Source organism: Salmo trutta, chromosome 14 (genome assembly GCF_901001165.1).
Source record: "Salmo trutta chromosome 14, fSalTru1.1, whole genome shotgun sequence".
Taxonomy (NCBI): domain Eukaryota; kingdom Metazoa; phylum Chordata; class Actinopteri; order Salmoniformes; family Salmonidae; genus Salmo; species Salmo trutta.
The window spans coordinates 60992668-61011318 of NC_042970.1; the positions used below are offsets into that span (position 1 = coordinate 60992668).

An 18651-nucleotide genomic window follows, 5' to 3' on the forward strand; every position below is an offset into this window, starting at 1 on the left:
ATGCAATGCTTTAACTTTAAGCATGACACGGATTTCGCAAGCCCCTGTGTTTCAGTAAAAGTGTTCTGTGTAGGAGCTGGAGCGACAAGTGTATGCCAAAATTAGATATGGATGAATATAGAGAAAGACATTTTGAGGGGAGATTATACTATACGATAAACCTGCTCCTAATTTCTTCAGCAGATGTGTGCAGAGTGCCTCATAAGTATGGTATGGCCTAGTAACCAGGGATACAAACGGATGTAGCTTATAAAGCTTATTGAACAGAAGTAAACTGGTCAGTTACCATGTTAGTCATGCAACTGCGGGTTAAATGCACTTCTGCATTTAAAGTTACATTTTGGAAGTTTAATTACAAATGTTCTACCTCAGATTTTGGATTTAAACTGTATGGTTTACAGAGGCACCAACATATTTCTTAACCCATTGAACCATAGAATTCTAAGTTTTAGGGTATCAAACTTTTGAAATATAAACAACTGACCCACATTCCAAGCATATGTGTGGAGAGGTGTGCCCATTTCTGTCCAGTGAGTATCTGTATCACAAACTTTGTATTTTTGTTGTAAGGGCGGCAATGGGCTCTCTTCTGTTAAAACTGGAAATAGGTTTCCTTAACGGGTTAACGGGCGCCAATGAGAAAGAACGCTTGAATTAAAGACAACCGACAAGACACGACATACACAAAGTGTTCCTTTTTGATTGCGAGATTTCTGACTCCTCCCCGCTGTTCCCTCTCTGTTTAATAGTTTATTTCTAAAACAAAAGCACTTTCCTGAAACCAGGACCTCACCCGTTCAGAGGGGTGTGACATCATTACTTTGTACTCCTGCCAGCCCCAGTCAGTCACTCCAAGGACAAAGCCTTCTGTCTGTTCAGATTGTCATGGTTGCATAACATGTTGTTAGCTAATTCAGCATATCTGGTGGATCCAGTCAGTGTTGTTCATCCTTGGATTTCTGAGTCATGTGATACGTCTCCAAGCAGAAGCGCTCTAGACATGTTGAGGAGTGCTCAAACTTGTGGGTATGACTCAAAAACCCTAAAGAATATACAGTAAAACGGATTAAGAGGCATCCGCAGCTGCTACAAATGATCCACTTTGGACATATTGTCTCTAATGCATGACAATAGGTGCTAAGCCTTGGTTAAGTGGTATCACTCCCGTCGCTATGTACCACGGCCCTGGAGACCAGAGTTCAATCTTCGTGTCCACCCTTCTGACCTCTCCCCCACATCTATCTACCCCTTGGTTTCCAATCTGCCTACATAAAAAGCACTAAATACAGTATGTGTTTTATTTTAACACTCCACACCACAATGCTTTTCTCTCATCTTGTTTGTGGTGCTGGAAATAAAAGCCTCAGGAAAAACAATTTCCCTAGTGTATCACTGGGGTGTATACACCAATGTTTGCTGGGGAGAATGAGCATAATATTGTTAATTGTAAAAGACTATTCCCGGACACACGATTACCTCTGCATGTTTATTGTTGTCAACGTTTCGGACGGTGACTTTTCTCAAGACAATTTTGAGTCAGGTCTCTAACCGAAACTACAACAACAGCAAAAACAACATGCAAAACCTTTCAAAGTTTTTGAACACCAACTCATTCAAGGGTTTTTCTTTATTTAGACTATTTTCTACATTGTAGAATAATGGTGAAGACATCAAAACTATGAAATAACACATATTGAATCATGTAGTAACCAAAAACAAATGTAAATATATTTTATAATTGAGATTCTTCAAATAGCCACCCTTTCCCTTTGGTTGCGGTCAGGTGATTGTGGAGGACAGGTCATCTGATGCAACACTCCATCACTCTCCTTCTTGGTAAAATAGCCCTTATACAGCCTAGAGGTGTGCTGGGTCATTGTCCAGTTGAAAAACAAATGATAGTCCCACTAAGCCCAAGCCAGATGGGATGGGGTATCGCTGCAGAATGCTGTGGTAGCCATGCTGGTTAAGTGTGTCTTGAATTCTAAATAAATCACAGACAGTGTCACAAGCAAAGCACCTCCTCCTCCATGCTTTACAGTGGGAAATATACATGCAGAGATCATCCGTTCACCCACACCACAATCTCCAATTTGGACTCCAGACCAAAAGACAAATTTCCACCCTTCTAATGTCCTTTGCTCATATTTCATGGCCCAAGCAAGTCTCTTCTTCTTATTGGTATGCTTTAGTAGTGGTTTCTTTGCAGCAATTCAACCATAATGGCCTGATTCACAAAGCCTGATTCACACAGATGTGCCTGTTACTTGAACTCTGTGAAGCATTTATTTGGGGTGCAATTTCTGAGGCTGGTATCTCTAATGAACTTATACTCTGCAGCAGAGGTAACTCCGGGTCTTCCATTCCTGTGTTGGTCCTCATGAGAGCCAGTTTCATCATAGCACTTGATGGTTCTTGCAACTGCAATTGAAGAAACTTTCAAAGTTCTTGAAATGTTCCGTGTTGACTGACCTTTACGTCTTAAAGTAATGATGGACTGTCGTTTCTCTTTGCTTATTTGAGCTGTTCTTGCCATGATATGGACTTGGTCTTTCACCAAATAGGGCTATCTTCTGTATACCCCCCTACCGTGTCACAACACAACTGATTGGCTGAAACGCATTAAGAAGGAAAGACATTTCTCAAATTAACTTTTAAGAAGGCACACCTGTTAATTGAAATGCATTACAGGTGACTACCTCATGAACCTGGTTGAGAGAATGCCAAGAGTGTGCAAAGCTGTCATCAAGGCAAAGGGTGGCTATTTGAAGAATCTCAAATATAACATATTTTTGATTTGTTTAACACTTTTTTGGTTACTACATGATTCCATGTGTTATTTCATCATTTTGATGTCTTCACTATTATTCTACAATGTAGAAAATAGTAAAAAATAAAGAAAATCCCTTGAATGAGTATGTGTTCTAAAACGTTTGACCGGTAGTGTATGTGCTAGATTGGTCTTTTACAGTGAGCTTGTTCTTGCTTTATCATGATTTTGGCCCATTCACTCACATTAACCATTCTATTTCATTACCAATGAACCTAGCACTGAGTGTCAACTGGCCTTACGAATGAGGTAGGGTAGGGTCACTATCATTGATAAAACCAGTGTTACAATAAGTAACCCATAATGTTTTGCCACGCAGGAGCGAGTGGCCAGATTTGCCCACCACCCTTGCCATAGACTTCTCCTGTGATGAACCTGGCCCACTGAGTCAAACCAGAGATCCGGAACATGAGGCCCAGAGGATCATAGGAAAGGACATCAAAGAGGAACAGAACCCTCTCAAAGGGTTCGAGGTCAGCAGATCCATTTGTCAAATAACTAGGAAATTCATGTTAAAAGTTGTTTAGGTGAAAGTTCATTCAAATTACAAAATCAAGATAGTTCACCCAAATTCCAGCATTATATATAGATTTCCTTAACTTTTAAGCAGTCGATTAAAAACGAATATGTCATTTTGTAATATGGGGTGTAATTTGGGTGAACTGTTATGAAAAGAGGAACTCATCAGAATAGGTGGTACTTGATACCTCTGTAAAATAGTAGAATTACTCTAATTACATGACCTACTAATGACCTGTGTCATTTCCTTTTTTGTAGAACATGAAAGACTGTGTGGTCCCCAGGAAGCTGACTGTTAGTCAAGTTGAAGAACAGCCTTCCAAAAACTATACCCGAGTCTCCTGTGACACCACTAGCAATGACTTGACTGGAAGACTGTGTGTGGAGAGGCAAAGGTATAGACTTTCATCAGCTTCTTGTTTTTTGAAACCAGATGAAATTGTTGATGACACTTTAAACAGAACATTAAGTTAACGTAACGTTTTCTTGCTTTGCAGAAAGGACCAGACAAACCATTTGAACACTTGTTCTCCAGGTTGCCAATCAGAACTTGGCATTCAGTTGCAAAATTCTACCACATCTGCTGATAAGGTAGTTATGGACTGATTTCTGGTGTTTCTTGTGGTCTGCTACAACAGTACTAATACTTTAGAGTAAATATCCAATGGCAATGTTCGAGTGATAAACAGGGTGTGTTGATTTTAACTGGGTTTACAACTTTGAAGGTTGTAAACATCGAGAGTGAACCCCCAGTGTACTGTAGATTTCCTTTATCTGCAATTGATTGAATTTGGGCCTGGATGCATCCCACTGGCTTAACCAAACGTCACTTCCTCCTCTTGTTTTCTCTCTTCCTCTCCCATTTCCTCATTTCCTCTTCCTTTCCTGTTTCTTGATGGTTGAAGACTCTGTCATGGATGAAAGACAACCTTGCTATGTCAACCCCCAGCCACCACACAGCCAGTCTGAGTGGTCCAGAGGTGACTAAAAACCTGCCAGCTGATATTTACCAGGACAATGTTGTTTCGAACACGATCTGCTTAGACTTGTCCAAGAGAGTACATCTTGTAGCTTTTCATTGCATAATATTCAGTCCTTGCAATGGTACCTATTGGATTCAGAAAGTTGTACATTTGTTAATATATACTGAACAAAAATATAAATGTAAAGTGTTGGATCCCATGTTTCATAAGCTGAAATAAAAGATCCCAGATTTTTTCCATTTGCACAAACATTATTTCTCTCAAATTTTGGGCACAAACTTGTTTACATCCATGTTAGTGAGCATTTCTCCTTTGCCAAGATAATCCATCAACCTGACAAGTGTGGCATATCAAAAAGCTGATTAAACAGCATGATCATTACATAGGTCCACATTGTTGTGGGGACAATAAAAGGCTACTCTAAAGTGTGCAGTTTTGCCACACAACACAATGCCACAGATGTTTCAAGTTTTGAGGGAGAGTGCAACTGGTATACTGACTGCAGGTATGTCCCCCAGAGCTGTTGCCAGATAATTTAATGTCCATTTCTCTACCATAAGCCGCCTCCAACGTTGTTTTAGAGAATTTGGCAGTATGTCCAGCCGGTCTCACAACCGCAGACCACGTGTAACCACGCCAACCCAGGACATCTACATCCAGCTTCTTCACCTGCGGGATCGTCTGAGACCAGCCACTCAGACAGCTGATGAAACTGTGGGTTTGCACAACCGAAAGAAATTCTGCACAAACTGTCAGAAACCGTCTCAGGGAAGCTCATCTGCTTGCTCGTCATCCTCACCAGGGTCTTTACCTGACTGCAATTTGGTGTCATAACCGACTTCAGTGTGCAAATGCTCACCTTAGATGGCACACTGGAGAAGTGTGCTCTTCATGGATGAATCCCGGTTTCAACTGTACTGGGCAGATGGCAAATAGCGTGTATGGCATTGTGCGGGTGAGCGGTTTGCTGATGTCAACATTGTGAACAGAGTGCCCCATGGTGTCGGTGGGGTTATGCTGTTATGCTGTTGATATCAGCAAACCGCTCAGCCGCAGGCATAAGCTACGGACAACAAATAAAATTGCATTTTACCGATGCCAATTTGAATGCCATGACGAGATCCTGAGACCCATTGTTGTGCCATTCATCTGCCGCCATAACCTCATGTTTCAGCGTTAAAATGCACAGCCCTGTGTCGCAAGGATCTATACACAATTATTGGAAGCTGCAAATGTCCCAGTTCTTCCATGGCCTGCATACTCACCAGACATGCCATTCATTGAATGTTTGGGAATACGACAGCGTGTTCCAGTTCCCGCCAATATCCAGCAACTTCGCACAGCCATTGAAGAGGAGTGGGACAGCATTCCACGGGCCACAATCAACAGCCTGATCAGCTCTATGCGAAGGAGATGTGTTTCGCTGCATGAGGAAAATGGTGGTCACACCAGATACTGACTGGTTTTCTGATCCATGCACCTACATTTATTAAAGGTATCTGTGACCAACAGATCCATATCTGTATTTCCAGTCATGTGAAATCCATAGATTAGGGCCTAATTAATTTATTTCAATTGAATGACTTCCTTATATGAACTGTAAACTTGGTAAAACCTTTGAAATTGTTGCATGTTGCGTTTTATATTTTTGTTCAGTATATATATGATGAGATTTGCAGGGGCTATCAGAGTTGGGGTCATTAATTCTGGCAAAGGGTTTAAATTGATCTGATAAATCAAGGACACTACTTTCATTATCAGGATTATCCAATTCATTAATATAATTTACAATTCAGAAATGAATAAATTATTTTATTTTATCCTACAAAATGACATACTAGACTAGAGCAAACATTCATGTTCCTTGCTTTGGGACAGGAAAAGCCAGGGTCAACCCAAGGCCAGCACCAAGGTTGTATGAAGATGGAAGATCTCCTTGGCCAAGTGGAAACGTTATGGGAAGTTCTGAGGAGAAGACTTCATAGAAGCATGATTTATTCAAACAGCTCTGAGAGGCTCAACTTGGAGGTATTGATTATTTGTGTCTACATACTGGTCTGGGCTTGTATTCATAGTGTCTCAAAGTATGAGTGCTGATGTAGGATGAGTTATGTATTTTAGATATTAATTAATAAGATTACATGGATAGGGGGACCTGACCCTAGATCAGCACTCCTGTTCTGAGATGCTCTTTGGTCCCCAGAGGACAATTTATGCAGCATTGAAGACAAATCCATGCTATCCTTTGTAGATTGATGACAATCATGAGACAGACAAGGATCGGCTCGAAGGACGCCTGTCAGAATACAGTGCAACCACGGAAAACGTGGAATTCTGGAGCGTCCCAGATGTCAAGGATCTCTCTGAGACATTGGAGGAAAACGACAGAGGAATGCTGACAGAACTGCTGAGGTGTCTTGACCAGGATGAAAACTTTGATCATTGTGAGGTAGAGCGACAGGTAAGGTTTCAGCTTTATCCGTTTACGTGGTTTTCCAATACCGCTTTATTCATGTCCTTTTTGCAACTCTGTTTTCTCAAACCTCCATAAAAGGAAGGTGGGGGTGTGTTTTTTTTCTAGATACAGACACTCCCACTAAAACTCCCATTAGACCTCAACAAGACATGGTCACTGGCCTTGCAGGCAAAGCTAACCACACTCAAATTCTATCACCAGATAACTTACTAGATTAATACAACCACAATCTACCAAAATACTGAGTAATTTATTTGACTATCATGGCAGACCCTTACTGGACAAATGGATGACCAGGGGTGCATGGACTACCCTATGGAGGACCTTGGTGAAGCAGTGGAGAAAAGAGGACATTCCCTCTATCAAAGTCAAGACACCCAAGAACTTATGAGTCAGGTAGGAGTTGATTGAACAGTTTTTTATTTGGATGTGGTCCTCTGTTGTTAGTAGTTGGTAGAGCATGGTTCTTGCAACGCCAGGATAGTGGGTTTGATTCCCAGGACCACTCGTAAGTAAAATATGCACGCTTGACTGCAAGTCCGTTTGGACAAAAGTGTCTGCTAAATGGCATATATTATTGTTTTCTGTTGCTTTTAACAAAAAACACCACAAATTAGCACACTGTGCTTGTAGAGTTTTACAAACTGAACAATAGAAACAGAAACATAGCCTGATTTTACTAGCATTGACTGGTTGAAGTAGTGTAACCAGTCAATGCTCATAAAATCAGGCTGTTTCTGTTACTAGTTTTCAGTTTGCGAAATTCTACAAGCACAAAGTGATTTTTTACCTATTAGATCAAATAAAATCTGTGATGCCCCCTCTCTTCTCTCCTACTAGCACTCAACACTGACGCTGCACATCAACCAGCTCTTGTCCAGGTGTGCAGAGTTCAGCATGGACATTCTGGACACTGAGACAGACATGGCGGTCAGATGTGAGCCCTATAGTTCTGAACTCGAGGGGCTGCAGGAGCAACAGGATGAGCTAGAGGTATATACAGTATATGTATATACACACAACCGTTCAAAGGTTTGGGGTCACTTAGAAATATCCTTGTTTTTGAAAGAAAAGCACATTTTTTGTCCATTAAAATAACATCAAATTGATCAGAAATACAGTGTAGACATTGTTAATGTTGTAAATAACTATTGTAGCTGGAAAAGGCTGATTTTTAACGGAATATCTACATAGGCGTACAGAGGCCCATTATCAGCAACCATCACTCCTGTGTTCCAATGGCACGTTGTGTTAGCTAATCCAAGTTTATCATTTTAAAAGGCTAATTGATCATTAGAAAACCCTTTTGCAATTATGTTAGCACAGCTGAAAATTGTTGTTCTGATTAAAGAAGCAATCAAAAAGAAGGCCCGCATCCTGGAGACGCCTCTTCACTGTTGACATTGAGACTGGTGTTTTGCTGTTTAATGAAGCTCCCCCCCAAAAATTGCTTTTCTTTAAAAAACAAGGACATTTCTAAGTAACCCCAAGCTTTTGAACGGTAGTGCACGCACACACACACACACACACACACACACACACACACACACACACAGGCAAGAAAGTGTGAACCTGGATTTCTACATAAATTTGCCCTAAAATTTGATCTCATCTTCATCTAAGTCACAATAGACAGTCTGCTTATACTAACACACAATTATACGTTTTCATGTCTTTATTGAACACACCGTGTAAACATTCGTAGTGTAGGGTGGAAAAAGTATGTGAACCCTTGGATTTAATAACTGGTTGACCCTCCTTTGGCAGCAATAAACTCAACCAAACGTTTTCTGTAGTTGCGGATCAGACCTGCACAACGGTCAGATGGAATTTTGGACCAGTCATCTTTACAAAACTGTTTCAGTTCAGGAATATTCTTAGGATATCTGGTGTGAACCACTCTCGAGGTCATGCCACAGCATTTTAAAATCGGGTTGAAGTATATATTTTTGAATAATCTAAGTAGCCATCCTTTGCCTTGATGACAGCTTTGCACACTCTTGCCATTCAACCAGCTTCACCTGGAATGATTTTCCAACAGTCTTGAAGGAGTTCCCACATATGCTGAGCACTTGTTGGCTGCTTTTCCTTCACTCTGTGGTCCAACTCATCCCAAACCATCTGAATTGGGTTGAGGTTTGGTGATTGTGGAGGCCAGGTCAAATATCCCTTACACAGCCTGGGGGTGGGTTGGGTCATTATCCTGTTGAAAAACAAATGATAGTCCCACTAAGCCCAAACCAGATGGGATGGCGTATCGCTGAAGAATGCTGTGGTAGCAATGCTGGTTAAGTGTGCCTTGAATTCTAAATAAATCACAGTGTCACCAGCAAAGCACCCCCACACCATCACACCTCCTCCTCCATGCTTCACGGTGGGAACTACACATGTGGTGATCATCCGTTCACCTACTCTGCATCTCACAAAGACAAGGCGGTTGGAACCAAAAGTCTCAAATTTGGACTCATCATACCAAACGACAGATTTCCACCGGTCCATTGCTTGAGTTTCTTGGCCCAAGCAAGTCTCTTATTATTATTGTTGTACTTTAGTATTGTTTTGTTTTTTCACGCAGTCTCCTCTGAACAGTTGATGTTGAGATGTCTGTTAATTGTGAATAATTTATTTGGGCTGCAATTTCTGAGGCTGGTAAAGCTAATGAACATCCTCTGCAGCAGAGGTAACTCTGGGTCTTCTTTTCCTGTGGTGGTCCTCATGAGAGCCAGGTTCATCATAGCGCTTGGTTTTGTGTATTGACCGACCTTCATGTCTGAAAGTAATGAACTGTCGTTTCTCTTTGCTTATTTGAGCTATTCTTGCCATAATATTGGAAAAGCATTACAGGTGAAGCTGGTTGAGAGAATGCCAAGAGTGTGCAAAGCTGTCATCAATGCAAATGGTGGCTACTTTGAAGAATCTCAAATATAAAATATATTTTGATTTGTATAACACTTTTTTGGTCACTACATGATTTCATATGTGTTATTCATAGTTTTGATGTCTTCACTATTATTCTACAATGTTGAAAATAGTATAAATAAAGAAAAACCCTTGAATGAGTAGGTGAGTCCAAACCTTTGACTGGTACTGTATGAATACACACACACACACACACACACACACACACACACACACACACACACACACACACACACACACTTGAAGTCGGAAGTTTACAAACTTAGGCTGGAGTCATTAAAACTCGTTTTTCAACCACTAGACACATTTCTTGTTAACAAACTATAGTGTTGGCAAGTCGGTTAAGACGTCTACTTTGTGCATGACAAGTAATTTTTCCAACAATTGTTTACAGACAGATTATTTCACTTATAATTCACTGTATTACAATCCCAGTGGGTCAGAAGTTTACATACACTAAGTTGACTGTGCCTTTAAACAGCTTAGAGAATTCCAGAAAATTATGTTATGGCTTTAGAAGCTTCTGATAGGCTAATTGGCATCATCAGAAAAAAGGTTTGGTTCATCCTTGGGAGCAGTTTCCAAACGCCTGAAGGTACCACGTTCATCTGTACAAACAATAGTACGCAAGTATAAACACCATGGGACCCCACAGCTGTCATATTGCTCAGAAAGGAGACGCATTCTGTCTCCTAGAGATGAACGTACTTTGGTACGAAAAGTGTAAATCAATCCCAGAACAACAGCAAAGGACCTTGTGAAGATGCTGGAGGAAACAGGTACAAAAGTATCTTTATCCACAGTAAAACAAGTCTATATCGACATAACCTGAAAGGCCGCTCAGCAAGGAAGAAGCCACTGCTCCAAAACTGCCATTAAAAAAAAGCTAGAATACGGTTTGAAACTGCACATGGGGACAAAGATCGTACTTTTTGTAGAAGTGTCCTCTGGTCTGATGAAACAAAAATAGAACTGTTTGGCCATAATGACAATTGTTATGTTTGGAGGAAAAAGGGGGAGGCTTGCAAGCCGAAGAACACCATCCCAACCGTGAAGCATGGGGGCGGCAGCATCATGTTGTGGGGGTGCGTTGCTGCAGGAGGGAGAGGTGCACTTCACAAAATAGATGGCATCATGAGGGAGAAAAATTATGTAGATAGATTGAAGCAACATCTCAAGACATCAGTCAGAAAGTTAAAGCTTGGTCGCAAATGAACACTGACCTCAAGCATACATCCAAAGTTGTAGCAAAATGGCTTAAGGACAACAAAGTCAAGGTATTGGAGTGGCCAATGCCCTGACCTCAATCCTATAGAAAATTTGTGGGCAGAACTGAAAAAGCGTGTGCGAGCAAGGAGGCCTATAAACCTGACTCAGTTACACCAGCTCTGTCAGGAGAAATGGGACAAAATTCACCCAACTTATTGTGGGAAGCTTGTGGAAGGCTACCCGAAACGTTTGACCCGAGTTAAACAATTTAAAGGCAATGCTACCAATTACTAATTGAGTGCATGTAAACTTTTTTTTAAACCATTATTTAACTAGGCAAGTCAGTTTTAAGAAGAAATTCTTACTTTCAATGACAGCCTAGGAACAGTGTGTTTACTGCCTTGTTCAGGGGCAGAACAACAGATTTTTACCTTGTCAGCTCAGGGATTTGATCTTGCAACCTTTCAGTTACTAGTCCAATACTCTAACCACTAGGCTACCTGCCGCCCAGAAACTTCTGACCCACTGGGAATGTGATGAAAGAAATGAAAGCTGAACTAAATCGTTCTCTCTAGTATTATTCTAACATTTCACATTATTAAAATAAAGTGGTGATCCTAACTGACCTAAAACAGGTAATTTTTACTAGGATTAAATGTCAAGAATTGTGAAAAACTTACACCTTGGACAAATACATTTAAAGTATGTAAACTTCAGAATTGAACTGTACATACATACATACATACATACATACATACATACATACATACACTACCGGTCAAAAGTTTTAGAACACCTACTTATTCAAGTGTTTTTCTTTATTTTTAATATTTTCTACATTATTGTGCACCACATCATGGGTCTCCCGGTCATGGCTGGCTGTGACACAGCCTGGGATCGAACCCGGGTCTGTAGTGATGCCTCAAGCACTGCGATGCAGCGCCTTAGACCGCTGCGCCACTCGGGAGGCCGGCCTCCATCATTCTTAAATGGAAGAAGTTTGGAAGCACCAAAACTCTTCCTAGAGCTGGTCGCCCGGACAAAAACTGAGCAATTGGGGGAGAAGGGCCTTGGTCAGGGAGGTGAACAAGAACCCAATAGTCACTTTGACAGAGCTCCAGAGTTTCTCTGTGGAGATGGGAGAACCTTCCAGAAGGACAACCATGTCTGCAGCACTCCACCAATCAGGCCTTTATGGTAGAGTGGCCAGACGGAAGCCACTCCTCAGTAAAAGGCACATGACACCCCACTTGGAGTTGCCAAAAAGGCACCAAAGGATTCGGACCATGAGAAACAAGATTCTCTGGTCTGATGAAACCAAGATTTAATTCTTTGGCCTGAATGCCAAGCGTCACTTCTGGAGGAAACCTGACACCATCCCTATGGTGAAGCATGGTGGTGGCAGCATCATGCCGTGGGATGACTAGTCAAGGACTAGGAGACTAGTCAGGATCGAGGCGAAGATGAACGGAGCAAAGTACAGAGAGATCCTTAATGAAATCCTGCTCCAGAGCACTCAGGACCTTAGACTGGGGCGAAGGTTCACCTTCAAACAGGACAACGACCCTAAGCACACAGCCAAGACAATACAGGAGTGGCTTCGGGACAAGTCTCAATATCTCCATGAGTGGCCCAGACAGATGCCGGACTTGTACATCTCTGGAGAGACCAGAAAATAGCTGTGCAGCGACGCTCCCCATCCAACCTGACAGAGCTTGAGAGGATCTGCAGAGAAGAATGGGAGAAACTCCCCAAATATAGGTGTGCCAAGCTTGAGGCATCATACCTAAGAAGACTCAAGGCTGTAATCATAAAAACATGTTTTTGCTTTGGGGTATTGTGTGTAGATTGATGAGGCGGGAAACTATTTCATCCATTTTAGAATAAGTCTAACGTAACAAAATGTAGAAAAAGTCAAGGGGTCTGAATACTTTCTGAATGCACTGTATAGTCCACTATCTTCAGAGATATTGTGTATGCTTCAGTTTGCTTTAACTCTAATGCATTGTATTCAACTTTTTTTCTTTGAATTGTCAGATCTCATCTCAGATTCATAGACTTTACACCTGTGTTAAAACTCCAAACATCATTAATGAAAGGATAGTTCTCTCAAACTATCCAGCAGATACCTGTCAATAGTGTATGCTTGCCTATCCAGTCATGGTACATGATGAGTTCAATCATACTAGCCATGGTAGCCCTCTGTAGAATGAAAGACCTGGAAAAAAAATATAGATTTTGTTTTCATAGCAGAATGCAACCCTATGTCCATTATCTAGCATAAGATTATGACAGGCGTTATTAGTTAAGAACTCGCTAAATTTGATTGGTTTTGAGCCTCTGTCAGGCTTAAACTCTGATGCAAGAATATTCAAGTCACCTGCAAAAGTGTAATTGTTCCACATAAAACATACAGTATGATCTTCTTTCAGAGGGACTATCAGGTCATAAAAGAGGAGGTGGAAGAGATGGAGGGACTGGCTTTGCGACTACAGGTCCTCCTACCTGACATGACAGGGGCTTTGCGGGAGGACATTCTTGCGACCCAGCAAGCTTGGGTGGAGTTGGGCTGGAGCATGGCAGAGAACCAATGCAACCTCCAACAACTTCAACAACTGAAAGACTTTCTTAGGGCCTACCTGGCCATGATGTGAGCAATTACACATACAGTAGGATGTCAAATATTGTTATTGGTACAATTAGTTCTTGATACAACTGAAATGTTGTGCCTGTTTTGTCCTGAATAATGCACATGTATATGTTTAGTGCTCATGAATATGCTTATTATGTTTATTGTAATAACCACAATGTACCTACACAATGTACCTACCTCTTTCTTTCTCTCTCTCTCTCTCTGATGTCTCCCCTACAGCTCATGGACAGAGGACACGGAGACTTGCATTTTCTCAGAGGCTTCAGTCCAGCAGTGGAGATTGGCAGAATCAAGTGTTCCATCTGAGCTAGATATGACGATAGAGCAGAAGTTTGACGAGTTTGACAAGCTCGCTGTTGCTGGGCAGAAGCTTATCAAGGAGCGACATCACTTGGCAGATATTGTGAGTTCTTTTACAACAGGGGTCACAAACATATTTTGCCCTGTGGACCACAGCCTTTGAAAAGACTGATTAATTCAATGATTTGTACTTTCACTTGTTTTTAAAAAATGGAACTAGCCTAGTTGCACAAACCCCAATGACCCAACCATTAGAAGAGACTGAAAATATCTGGCAACTGTTTTATACAGATAAAGGAGAGGACTGAGGAACTGCAAAGCATGCTGGGACGGATCCTGGTGTACTGGAGGGCACAGAAAGACCAGCTGGGTCGGGAGAGGTCAAGCGATTCAAGAAGAAGTGATGCCCCTCAAGGAGACGCAACCAGATTTTCACAAGGTCAACCCCAGGTAGGATATCCCTGCTACCCCCTAAAAAAGGTATAATAATTATAATAATAATGATGAATGAATAAATAAATAAAAAAAGGATATCCCTGCTTTCACACCAATATGATATTTATTCGTTGTAACAAATTCTTTCAGAACAATACCATTGTTCTATTGAAATTAGACACATTTAAAGCACTGAACTACATCGCTGTTGTGAAGCTACCGTAATAATGTGTATAGAAGACCAAATGCTTTCTGATGATGTTCTACCTGCCCAAATCTTGGCAAAATATGCTCCTAAGGGTCAAGGCTTTTTGCACAAAACCCTTGAATAATTTTTTTAAAATACTTGAAATAGGAGTTATTGAACAAAATCTTTGGTTTTCTTTGTAGAAATTATCCTCTCTGGCAGAACACAACAAGTCCTCTGAAAGCCTCTCCACAAAGCACAGGCTGATGGTGGCAAGCCAGTTTGAAGGACCACAAAAATCCCAACCGGGGATAGGTCACCATGCAGAAAACTTTGCCAAGCCAGTAAACGTAACACCACACGTCCCCTTGGCTGTGGCAGTCAACTCGCCCAGCATTACCCTTGAAGAGCCCTGTGCTACTGTCACCCCACTGGGCAGCAGCATCAACCTCATCCTCAGTTTTGACCAACAGCCACCAGGGGGCGGTCTGCAACAGGGGCCAGTGGAGCCAAAGCAGGCAGTGGAACCTGTGCATAGGGTGAGTACAGATCACCACATATTCATATCTACATACCACAAGACAACATCAACCAAATTAAAAAGGGAAGATGCAAAGTTTTGGACAACAGTCAGATTTGAATTCTGTTGCAGTTAATGTCTGTAAGCAGGTAGTTGACCTAACGTGTATGATGATGTTATACTGTCAAGTCTACCGAAAAGTGACAAATACACTACATGGCAAAATTTGTGGATTCGGCTATTTTAGCCACACCCGTTGCTGACAGGTGTGTAAAATCGAGCACACAGCCATGCAATCTCCGTAGACAAACATTGACAGTAGAATGGCTCGTACTGAAGAGCTCAATGACTTTCAGTGTGGCACCATCATAGGATGCCACCTTCCAAACAAGGCCCCACTTTCCAGTTTAAGCATGACAATGCCCCCGTGCACAAAGCGAGGTCCATACAGAAATGGTTTGTCGAGATCGATGTGGAAGAACTTGACTGGCCTGCACATAGCCCTGAACTCAACCCCATCAAACACCTTTAGGATGAATTAGAATGCCGACTGCGAGCCAGGCCTAATCGCCCAACATCAGTGCCCAATCTCACTAAAGCTCTGGTGGCTGAATGGAAGCAAGTCCCCACAGCAATGTTCCAATATCTAGTGGAAAGCCTTCCCAGGTGAGTGGAGGCTGTTATAGCAGCAAAGGTGGGGACCAACTCCATATCAATGCCCATGATTTTGGAATGAGATGTTCGACGAGCAGGTGTCCACATACTTTTGTGTATTTTAAGGCCGATAAACCTATCCCCACAGCTAATAATACAAAACATCTTGTAGAACCTCAAGACGTTCAGGCACATTTCTACTGTGTTTATCTTAAAAAGCTTTAGATTGGGACTGGGATAGGGAGAGCTGATCCTAATGGCTTAGAGCAGCTATTAGTAAAGGAATGTGCTGTAAGATTTCTGTACGGTCCCCCATTCCAGAAGTGGTATTTCATCAACTTGGCTCACACTCGGTGGATTAGTCATGGTCAAGCCATTGCCACTGCAGCTGGGTATGAGACCACCTCATCTCCATGTGATTTTCATAAGGTTTGCGGAATGTATGATCCCATTTCAAAGGCTTGCAGCTGAAGTGATGTCTTAAAATAACATACAGTATTTTTATACAGAATCAACTACATATTTCATAAAGTATGCACGAGTATCAGAAATTGGTTCTCTGTAAATTAATCTAAGATGTCTTTGATCATGGTTGCATAAGCATTTAATTTCAATGAACATGAAAGTCACATTTTGCAGAGTTTTGTATTTTAATACATCTAATTATCGTAATCTTTTTTCAGGTGAGCACCTATCTGCAAGTCACAGATGGAAGTCCTGTTTTTGAAGACATGGCATCGTCTCATGTTACTGACACGAGCCACGTGTCAACCTCCTTTTCCACAAGCTCAATCAACGCTACTTTCATACCCCAAGTCAGGACTGTCTTGCTCCCCACCTTACCCAGAACCAGTTCCACCTCTACATTAAACCTGAAGGGACCGATGAAGAGGAGGAAGAAATTGACACACAGGCACACTGTGACTGGAATTGTCGCAATGCCCAAGCCAGACGGGGTTACTACCGTGCCCACCAATGTCACACACAGAGCTTACACCTGGCCACTGGAGGATAAGAAGGAATGCCATGCCACACAAGGGAGTCCAGTTAATACAGAACTCCAACTGTATATCAAAAATAATTCTGTGGTGAGTGTCATGGATGGCAACTCTTCAGGCACGTCAAGCATTCCTACCGTTCCTACCATCCTGGACCATTTCTCGCATGGACCCAATGAGATGACCATTAGGCAAGACAAGAACCACTATGGCGTTATCCCTCTTGGGTCGATGTTGAGTTTTGACCTGCCCAAGGATTGGGGGAAAATCTCACAGATAAGTGCAAAAGACCTCACAACTGAGAAAGTGCCTTTTGAAGCCAATGGGGACCATGCCAGTCCACCTTTGAATCTGTACAGACCATCAGGCTCAAACACACTCGGTCAGACTCACGTATTGTCCAAAGTAATTGGACAGACTTTCACCCTCAGTCCAGAGAAGGAAAGGCATCTTGAAGCTGATGGGGACTGTAGATCGTCAGGCTCAAATACACTCAGTCTAACTCAGAAAGTGATTGGGCAGAATTTCACCCTCAGTCCAGGGGAGGAAAGTATATGCGAAGCAGGGGACTTTGCTGTTCAAAATGGTTCACCTTTGAGTCTATACAAATTGGCAGACTCAAATACACTCAGTCAGACTCACAAAGTGATTGGACATACTTTCGCCCTCAGTCCGAAGGAAGAAAAGAGCTGCGAAACAGCTAGGCAGGACTCGCAGAAGGTCAGCTCAGAGTCTGTTTCTCTTTTGGTTCAGTGTATCTCGCTACCTGAGAAAGACGACGTCTATCACGACCTAAGAAGCGCCACAAGGAGTCCTGCCCTTGCTGCTGGACATGAGAACATTTTCTCCAGCACTGTTGGCATCCACGATGAGGATACGGTTGAGATTTCCATTCCAGTAGCCATTTTGGACTCTAACAAGCAACGCACTGAACCAAACTGCAGCAGCTCGATGATGCATGACCACACCCGCACTGAACCGTCACAGAACCACAAGCCCAACTGTTTAAGTGTTCACACTAAGATTCAAGACCTCAATAACCACATATACTTCCCTTCTGCAAAGAGGCAATTCGCTTTCCAAAGTGACCTTCGAGTTGTAGAGATCAAGGGCTTGTCTACTGTGTCTGAAGACTCCACATGGATGGGCGAGCGCAGTTCTGGACGAGTCATTGTGTGCTCTGAGGACAACTGTTGCGTGTGCTCCGACAGCCCCGCACCAATAATGGTATTGGGAAAAGAAACTTCACCCAAAAGAGAACAAGATCATATTCATTCTGATCATTGGCAGTTTGAGGAGGAGGAAGAGGAGCTGGAGGATATTTGGAATTGCACAGACCGTGAAAGGGCACCTTGAATTACTGTGGTCCATAAATCTGAGGTATGTAGATCAACAAAAGTGTCCATTTATAGTTTGGGGTCACTTAGAAATGTCCTTGTTTTTGAAAGAAAAGCACATTTTTTGTCCATTAAAATAACATCAAATTGATCAGAAATACAGTGTAGACAATGTTAATGTTGTAAATGACTATTGTAGCTGGAAACGGCAGATTTTTTTATTGAATATCTACGTAGGCGTACAGAGGCCCATTATCAGCAACCATCATTCCTGTATTCCAATGGCACATTGTGTTAGCTAATCCAAGTTTATCATTTTAAAAAGGTAATTATTAGAAAACCCTTTTGCAATTATGTTAGCACAGCTGAAAACTGTTGTTCTCATTAAAGAAGCAATAAAACTAGCCTTTTTAGACTAGTTGAGTATCTGGAGCATCAGTATTTGTGGATTCGATGACAGGCTCAAAATTGCCAGAAACAAAGACCTTTCTTCTGAAACTCGTCAGTCTATTCTTGTTCTGAGAAATTAAGGCTATTCCATGCGAGAAATTGCCAAGAAACTGAAGATCTTGTACAACGCTGTGTACTACTCCCTTTACAGAACAGCGCAAACTGGCTCTAACCAGAATAT

The 18651-nt window shown here is 41.9% G+C and overlaps 1 protein-coding gene across 1 annotated transcript in view; it reads left to right on the forward strand.

Annotated features, from left to right (window-relative positions):
• LOC115208518 (uncharacterized) overlaps nucleotides 1-18651 on the forward strand; it is a 48311-nt gene that overhangs the window by 25972 nt on the left and 3688 nt on the right. Inside the window, exons 7-20 of the mRNA XM_029776644.1 lie at nucleotides 3228-3303; nucleotides 3608-3744; nucleotides 3847-3940; nucleotides 4255-4329; nucleotides 6211-6360; nucleotides 6584-6793; nucleotides 6914-6976; nucleotides 7079-7204; nucleotides 7649-7801; nucleotides 13369-13586; nucleotides 13809-13992; nucleotides 14181-14339; nucleotides 14715-15050; nucleotides 16369-18063. Coding sequence (XP_029632504.1) covers nucleotides 3228-3303; nucleotides 3608-3744; nucleotides 3847-3940; nucleotides 4255-4329; nucleotides 6211-6360; nucleotides 6584-6793; nucleotides 6914-6976; nucleotides 7079-7204; nucleotides 7649-7801; nucleotides 13369-13586; nucleotides 13809-13992; nucleotides 14181-14339; nucleotides 14715-15050; nucleotides 16369-18039 — 3652 coding nt within the window. The 3' untranslated portion in view covers nucleotides 18040-18063. The remainder of the gene's footprint in view (nucleotides 1-3227; nucleotides 3304-3607; nucleotides 3745-3846; nucleotides 3941-4254; nucleotides 4330-6210; nucleotides 6361-6583; nucleotides 6794-6913; nucleotides 6977-7078; nucleotides 7205-7648; nucleotides 7802-13368; nucleotides 13587-13808; nucleotides 13993-14180; nucleotides 14340-14714; nucleotides 15051-16368; nucleotides 18064-18651) is intronic.